At 33.7% G+C, this 8,970-nt stretch overlaps 1 protein-coding gene across 2 annotated transcripts; it reads left to right on the top strand.

The window, feature by feature from the left end:
* The first annotated feature begins 366 nt into the window (after window positions 1-366).
* On the top strand, window positions 367-3,277 carry LOC107886447 (uncharacterized). 2 transcript variants are annotated; one of them, XM_041110899.1, is made up of 4 exons: window positions 367-1,246; window positions 1,454-1,684; window positions 1,859-2,595; window positions 2,838-3,277. In XM_041110899.1, the coding sequence occupies exons 1-3, from the start codon at window positions 902-904 to the stop codon at window positions 2,588-2,590; spliced, it is 1,308 nt and encodes a 435-aa protein (XP_040966833.1). In that variant the 5' UTR covers window positions 367-901; the 3' UTR covers window positions 2,591-2,595; window positions 2,838-3,277. The 2 variants fall into 2 exon arrangements, with proteins under 2 accessions (XP_040966833.1, XP_016665894.2); XM_016810405.2 differs by having other exon boundaries at window positions 368-1,246; window positions 1,859-3,277.
* Window positions 3,278-8,970: the final 5,693 nt, after the last annotated feature.

Here is an 8,970-nt window from a genome sequence, read left to right as displayed (position 1 = left end):
CACTTGCATACTTAACCCTAATTTCATAAAACATGGACAAAAATCATATACCCATAAATAATTTAAATCATTCAAGATTGATTTTTTAGGAATTAAGACTAAATTAACGATATATATTTTTTAATTATCTCTACATTATATATTTTTACATAATATATTAAAATTTATCAATTTCAGTAAATTTTATAATTTCTTGAATGTTTTATAATATTTTTGAAAACTTGATAAATTTTTATTTATATATTTCAAAATTTTTATTTATAATTTTTTTTATAATTAAAATCAAATTTAAACTATTTATAAATGTTGAAGGTTGAATTTGTTGAATTTTAAAAAAATAGAACTAAATTAACAAAATGGGTAAATGTTAAAGACTAAATTGGTTATTATTCCAATATTTCATTTGGTGATCAAAGGTATTGTAATAGTAGAATGACTATAAATTGTAATTGATGTAATGGGAGTGACTAAAATTAAAAAAAAAATTTGTGACCAATACAAAAAGACCTTAAAATTTGGGTGACTATGAGGAAAGTTTACCCAAAATAAAACATTGTAAGGTTTTACAAATTCGGACGACTTCTACAGGCGTGAGTGTTCGTTGACTTACAGTGTAAACGAATAACAAACAATACAGAATATTAAAAAAATGTAGGAATAGGTCGGGAGTTGTCGAGCGATTGAAGTTTTTCAACTACGAGACCACCTTAAGCAAATTTGTCAATAAATAAATAATCCAACTCCATCCAATCAGAGACTTCAAACTCTTACTGCCCACCTCTTATTACATCTCTTGCCTTCCTCCTGTATATGTTTTTTCTTTTTTATTGCAGAAATCTGGTTGAATTCAAGAATTGTTTTGTTTTGGCCGTTCAAATCAAGGTTCTACATCTGGGTAAACATGGAGGGTTATTCATCAGATGGATCCACTTCATTTTTTGGCTCAAACATACCCAGCGAGCCACGACTTCCACACCAAACTGATTCTTGGGGCGTAGTAGATGGATGGCTGGAGCTGATTGGCAGAGACAATGGGTTAGTACAGGACAACATCGACTTCTCTGCTGTAGACGATGGACCAACGGATCAGTCTCTGCTAGACCAACACCATCAATTCAACCAAGGAGAAACATCCGAAGCTTCACATCAAACAGTATCAGAAGGTGGGACTCGATTTAAACTCACTCCAGCTCAAAGAAAAGAAAACAAAAGACAGAGTGATTACAAGTACAGGCAAAAGCGCAAGGTATAAGATAATCCAATTGTTTTTCTCTCTCTCTAGAATATAGCCTCTAATGGAATTAGTTATAATCAAAATGTTTACTTTAAATGCCCTTTTTAACCCATCATATTGATATGATTGTATTTTAACTAGAATGGTCAAGTGGTGACCAAATTATGTAAATTGATTTCTTAGATTTGTCTTGTTTGATATTGACATTATGCGGTGTAGGTAACAGCAGATGAACAGATTGGGGAGATTAAACGCTTGAAAGAGGAAATTCAACGGTTCAACGTTGAGAATGGAATGTTGAAAGCACAACTTGGATTGCTACTCTTTAATGCGCAATTCCAAGCAGCAGCTCAACAGAGACAGGATGGTTACATTACCCAGTCAACCGGCAAGCAGCTTCACCCTCAAACTGTTACCGTCCATGGAACAAACTCTGAAGCTGTTGACAAGGTATGGCATATTAATTGTTCTACATGTTTGAAAAATCTAATGCTTGAACTGGAATTTATGTTTGGATTTCGATACCTTGGATTAGACCATATTAAGTTTCTCATAAAGATTCAAATTCTGGAATCCTGATTTGTTTTCCCTCACAATTCATTGTCTCGGCTCTGCAATTTGGAGATGAATGAGATACAAAATCTGCAGGGAACAGTTCCTGTAAATGTAGTTGATGGTAATGACGGTATAGCAAAAAATCAGACGAGTTCTGAAGTTGAAACATGCAGTAATAATGAAGCAGCCATTACTGACATTCTTATGAAACTTGAAGCTGATGACGAGAGCAGAGTGAAGTTCTCTGACTTCACTGGCTTACATGGTGAGCGCATATCAGTAGGAAAATATAGTTTCCCACCAGCCCTACATCCGATTGTAAACAACATTATCGAAGTCTACGGTGATGTTTCTGCAACAAGTAAGATGAACCCAAGTATTGCCGAGACCGTTTATATCATGTTCTGTGCTTCTGTCAAAGAGATGAGCAATTTACGGCTGGAGCACGTCAACGAGGATCTGATATTGAAGTGGAGGGATGCAATCAAAGATGCTTTACGCATTAATTTCAAGGTGGATTTCGCCATGGAACATTTGAAGAAAATTGCTTGTGCATACATCGGTTTAATGGAACGTCAAAAGCTGGATAGTGCGGGTTTGAGGATATCCAAGTTAGAGGCTGAGTTGAGTGCTGCGAAAGAGGAGCATGCAAAGATATGTGAGCAGTCCAAGGTGTTTATGGATGCTGCAGAAGAGTTCAACGATAAGCCTGTCAGCTCTGGTATGTTCAAAAGACCTGGCCAGATCAACGTTGAGCTAGAGCTGACAAATGAACCGGATTCGAGTACCCTACTACTTTGATTTGAGTAACTATCAAGTCCAATCGAGTTTTTCTTGTTAATATATATTTTCATTTTTTTGAAACTAAAATTTGAGTTTAAATAATTGAATGAGAATTATGCTCATTTTAATAAGGTAAATTGACCTCAAACATTAAAAGTGAAAGTTGATAAAGCTAGACCGAGCTTGACCAAGCTTCTAAACTCTTCTACAGCATCCATAAACACCTTGGACCGTTCACATATCTTAGTATGCTCTTCTTTCCCAGGATTCAACTCAGACTCAATTGGATATCCTCAAAGCCATATTATCCAGCTTTCGACACTCCATCAAACCGATGTAAGCACAAGCAATTTTCTTCAAATGTTGCATACAGCATCCTTTGTTGCATCCCTCCACTTCAATATCCGACACTCAGTGAAGCATAGAACGTGATATAGATCGCCTCGAAAATACTTGGGTTCATCTTACTTGTTGCTGAAACACCTCCATAGAAATCAATGATGTTGTTTACAATCGGATGTAGAGCCGGTGGAAAACGACCGTCAACTACCACATCGGCTTTTTATAGTAGAAAATGTGTGAAGAAAAACAGAGAGGAAGAAATTCATATGTTATAAGGCATTAGATTTTGGTTTTCTTACAGTCTTCCTTCCGATTATCGTTCGAAAACTTGCAATAACACCCAAGCTAGTCGTACGTTTTGTATCTTTTGGTTGTTGTGTTTTTCTTGTTCACATTGTAAAAGTCAACAATCCCGTGAGTAGAAGTCGCACGAAAAAGTGCAACCGCTTCTTTAGTTACAATAACCATAAATATAAATAAATGGGTAAATTTTATTACGCTTCTTTAGTTTTGTCAGTTTCAAAATAGCCACTCAACTGGTTTGTTTTCTTTTACCTATTTCTGTTAAGTATTTAACAGAAAAGTGAGGTGGCAGTTCAAATATTAATATAATAACAAATCTGTTAAGTATTTCTGTCAAGTATTTTTTGCCTAGATGCAATTTTCATTTCATTTTATTTGAATACAATTTATCCTTTCCTTTTTTTTTTTAACGTTGTTCAATTTTTTTATTTAGTTTTTATTAAATCTGTACATGAGTTGAATCGAACCATGTTTGAGTCGTGTTAGAATAAAACTTTAGGTTGGATTGATAGGATTAACTGGCACAATCCAAAAATTGAACTTGGATTTTTCTTAAACTCGGCTCAAATTAAAGCTATGAAACAAAATTTTAAAAAAATATATAATATATCAAATTTGAAAGTGTTTTTTTACACCGGGATATTTTCAACACCAGCTGACAAATATTAAACATCATTCTAATAAAAATAAAGTATAAGCATTTTTAAAAAAGGGAAAAAGAAAATGAATGAAAGTAAAAAAACATATTAATATAGGAGCACATGACAAAGAAGCAAAATTGTCAGGTAAATTAGACATTTCATTTCATCATATAAATGTAAAATTTATATCCCGTCTCCGTTACCAGATTAAGAATTGAAATGTTATCGAGATCAAACGAAACAATATATTTTAAATCATATCAATATTCAATAAAAATACAAGCATATGATAACTCATAGAATAATTAATCACCTGGGACTTATTTCAAGTTTACGGGGCATTAAAATTTCATTAAAAACAATCAGCGATCAAATTGAGACAAATTAGAAATTTTTGAGAAGAACATGAAAATTTAAGATGCAGGGGTCACACGGTCGTGTGTCTAGGCCGTGTGATATAACCCAGACAATGTGGGCATTTGAAGTAAGGACACACGGCAGTGTCCCAGCCCATGTCTCTACTCGTGTAACTCACTGACTTAGATCACACGGTCGTGTGTCAGGCCATGTAACTCTCTAACTAATTACACATGACCGTGTAACTCACTGACTTGATACACACAGCCATGTCGCAGGCCGTGTCTTAGACCGTGTATGGCACATGGCTGTGTGGCAGCTCGTGTTCCAAGTCGTGTGCTCCAAAATGAACCTTAAAAATCAAATTTACCAAATCATGCTTACTTGGACACAAAGTGACCCAATTACTAGTCATTTAACCTATTCAAAACACAATTAAACATGCTCAAAACATGCCAAAAAAACCATCTTAAGTACCTAACCAATGTACCCTCATTGGTCCACATTTTATATTTTCCAAAATTAATAAAGTATTAAACATTCATGATTCACATTCATACCAAAATTTTGCTATATTTGAACTAGTATTTAGTTATTCAAATAACAAAGCTTTAAGCTAAAACATATACCAAAACATTTAGGTAGGTTAACATACCAAAACAAAGTCCAAAAAACAATCAAAAGACCTCCCAAAAAACAATCAAAAGACCTCTTTATATATGTCATTACAAAATAAATCATCACACCACAACTCTAAACCACAACATTCAACAACTACACATCAAGGTATACATATATGCATTATATATATACTTGTTCCATCATTACAAAATGTACTCTAAGGAATCTACAAATTTCACTCATTAGCTACATCTATCAACATTCATAAAACTCATATATTCATCTATATATACATGCCACTACCCATAAATGAGATGCAAAAACTACCAACTTAAATGGATAGTGTGAGTTGGTTGATTGATCCTTCTTAAAAGTTAGCAACGATTATCTATAAAACAACCCAAGAAAACCCGTAAGCTTACTTATGTAACACCCCTAACCCGTTTCCGTTGCTGGATTAGTGTTACGGAGCATTACTATACAATCAAAAACATTTAACATCAAAATAAATTTATAATTTAAAACATGTCATAATCCATTTATTCACATGAAATACGCCGCTAAATCGAGGCTTCGAGGCCCTAAAAATAACTTAGAAACAGTTTGGGATCAATTTGAAACAGTTTGGAAAGTTTAGGAAAAAGATGCAAAATTTGCAAAACAGGGGTCACACGGTCATGTGGCCAGGCCGTGTGCTTCACATGATTGAGACACACGCCCGTGTCTTAGGCCGTGTAACTTTCGAACTAAGGACACATGACCTTGTCCTAGCCCATGTCCTCACCCATATAACTCTCATAGTAGTGCCACATAGCCTGGCATACGGCTGTGTCATATGCCCGTGTGCCAGGTCGTGTAACTCTTTGAGTTGCAACACACACCTGTGTGCCAGGCCGCGTAACTTATTGACTTGTATGCTAAGGAAATCATCAGATGACACATGATCGTGTGCCTTACACGGCTTAGTCACACGCTCGTGTCTCAGGCTGTGTGGACCCAAAATTTACCTAAAATCAAGCTATTTCAAAACTGATCGAGCTGTTGATAATCTATAAAACAAAGGAAAGAAACTACGTAAGCAACAATGCTTAGTAAGCTCGTATAAACATAAACACAACTTACTATTTGCATAATACATAACATAGATTAAATGCAATTCAACACCAATGCCACAAGCTTAGAAATGCCTAACCAACATCGTCAACTCACAAGTTCGTAAGTTTTTCCATGACATAATAAAATCAACCATATGTACAACATCATGTAGTTCATATTTCCATTCATAAAGTCATGATTACTTCCAATTGCATACTTACCTTTCCATTCCATTTTCTTACCCGTTGAACCATCTAAAATTTCATTGGATACTTGGGAAAGCTCACACAAATTGTGCCTTTACATATAATCGTAACCTTTCTTTTACATCATTGCTTACACAAGCTGTGAAATGGGCTTGCTCACACGAGCTGTGGGTTAGAATGTAAGCTACACGATGCTGTTCACACGAGCTGTGGAGAATTCGAAACAAATGCAAGACCTCAGCCATCGATAGGACATTCAAGACAAGCACCCGAAACATGAAATCTCTAATGACATGTCATTTGTATTCTAAGAATTCCCAAGGTTGAACCGGGTCTCGATATCTGTCAATTCATCATAGAATTGATATGTTTATGCATCGATCCATTTACATAATAAATAACATAATAACATTCAATTTAGATAACATAAACACAATATCCATTCATACGAACTTACCTCGATGACTAGAAGCGTTAAAGTTAGGTCGAACTAATTTGAAACTTTTGCTTTTCCTTGATTTAGGTCCGTACATGGTTTATCTTGGTATAAGTACATAATTATATTCAATTAAGTACTTCAATTAACCTCCAACATTCAATTCAATCCAAATTTCATATTTATACAAAATTACCAATTTTCCCTTAACATTTAACTTTTCACAATTTAGTCTTTAAGTTTATAACTTAAAATCTAACCATTTTAATCTAATTCCATGTTAACTGAACATGCAAGGAACCTTGAAAAAACTCATATTTACCATAATTTCAAATAAAACCCTATAATTTATACCTTTAACAAATCAGTCCCTAATTTTAAAATTCAACAAAAATCACTTAACAAAACTTGTTTATTTTTCAGCAAAGATTCATAACCTATCATTTAACATTCGAGAACATTCACGGCATAACCCTCAACCTTTAAAAATTTTATAAATTAACCCCTGAGAAGATGAATAATGAAGATGAAGAATTTCTTTTGTTTTGTTTAAGTTAAGTTTAATTGATCATTTATCATTTTATCCTTTAAAAATCATCATAATTTCAACAAAACCTTGCCATGTACATCCACTATCTCATTCGAATGATTTATTTACCATTCAAGCCCTTTGATTTAAGATTTCAAAGCTATTGAACCCTTTTAACTAATAGAACTCAACTTTTACCCTTTTTATGATTTAGTCATTTTCACTTAATTAACCATGTAAACATCAAAATTTCTCAATGAAATTTTACTACGACCTTATTAAAATCCCGTAGACACTAAATAAATAATAAAATATTAATTTACTTGTCAGAATTAAGGTTCCGAAACCACTATTCTGATATAACTGAAAACGGGCTGTTACAACTCTCCCCCTTAACGAAATTTTCGTCCCTGAAAATCTAACCAGAAAATAGGTTCGGGTATTGCACTTTCATAGCTTCTTCCAGTTCCCAGGTAGCCTCTTAAATTTCATGATGTTTCCAGAGAACTTTACTAAATTTATACTTTTATTTCTCAATTCTTTAACTTCTCGAGCTAAAATTCTAATAGGTTCTTCACTGTACGTCATACCTGGCTGGATATCAACATCTACAGGTGAAATCATGTGTGAAGGATCTGATCGATACCGTCGTAACATCGATACATGAAATAAGTTATGAATCTTCTCTAACTCTGACGGCAAAGCCAATCGATAAGCCATTGGTCCAATCCTTTTAATGATCTTATACGACCAGATAAATCACGGACTAAGCTTTTCTTTTCGACCAAAATGGAGAACTTTTCTCGAGGCGATACTTTTAGAAATACTTAGTCCCCAACTTGAAACTCTATACCTTTTTGTTTTTGAAATTTGCATAAGATTTTCGACGATCAGAAGTAGCTTTCAAACTGTCACGTATCACTTTGACCTTTTCTTTGGTTTCTCAAATCAAATTAACACTGAATAACTTTTTCTTCCTCAGTTTAGTCCAATATAACAGAGTTTGACATTTCTGACCATATAAAGCTTTATACAATGCCATTTTAATGCTCGCCTGATAACTGTTATTGTATTGAAATTCAACCAATGGTAGAAATTTCTCCTAGTTACCTTCGAACTCTAAAATATAACATCGGAGCATATCTTCAAGTATCTAAATTACTGGCTCAAACTAACCATCGGTCTGCAGATGAAATGCTATACTAAAATGCAGTCAAGTACCCAGAGCTTTGTAACTTACCCCAGAATCTAGAAGTAAACTGTGGATCTCTATCAGAGATAATGGATACTGGCACACCTTGTAATTTGACAATCTCAGAAACGTACAATTCTGCCAACTTCTCAAGTGAAAAATCCGTACGCACTGGAATGAAATGTGTATATTTCGTCAAATGATCTACAATAACCCAAACAACATCTTTCTTTCTCGGAGATAGAGGCAATCCTGATACAAAATCCATTGTAACATGTCAAACTTTCGTTAGGTAACTAATGGAAGAGATTAAAATATTTAAATTTGAAAATTTGAGTGACTAAAATGAAAAGTTCATAATTAGGTGATCAAAATAGAATGAATCGAATAGTTGTGAGACTATTATTGTACTTTAACCTTTAATTACTTTTTTTATGGATCTGCATTATTAATTTTAAATTTATAATAATGCATTGCTAAATAAATGCAAAAAGAAGAAGAAGTTATACACATTAATTTTTTGGAGAGGATAAGCATATCTAAATAATGATTATTTAGAGTTGAAAATTGTCCATAAATATTTTTGGCAATTTGTTTTTGAGGTGTATGGTTGATAAAGTATGACTAATAGATTATGAAGTGAAGCTAAATGTGTGTTTGGTTGGGTGGAATGTAA

The sequence above is a fragment of the Gossypium hirsutum genome, chromosome A04, assembly GCF_007990345.1.
Source record: "Gossypium hirsutum isolate 1008001.06 chromosome A04, Gossypium_hirsutum_v2.1, whole genome shotgun sequence".
NCBI lineage: Eukaryota > Viridiplantae > Streptophyta > Magnoliopsida > Malvales > Malvaceae > Gossypium > Gossypium hirsutum.
This window is presented reverse-complemented; position numbering and strand designations above follow the sequence as displayed.

What these genes read in the sequence shown, in the direction of transcription:
- LOC107886447 (XM_041110899.1), top strand. Translation starts at nt 902, where the DNA reads ATGGAGGGTTATTCATCAGATGGATCCACTTCATTTTTTGGCTCAAAC. An exon ending in AGTACAGGCAAAAGCGCAAG is followed by an intron (nt 1,247 to 1,453) that starts GTATAAGATAAT and finishes TATGCGGTGTAG; the next exon opens with GTAACAGCAGATGAACAGAT. An exon ending in ACTCTGAAGCTGTTGACAAG is followed by an intron (nt 1,685 to 1,858) that starts GTATGGCATATT and finishes TGCAATTTGGAG; the next exon opens with ATGAATGAGATACAAAATCT.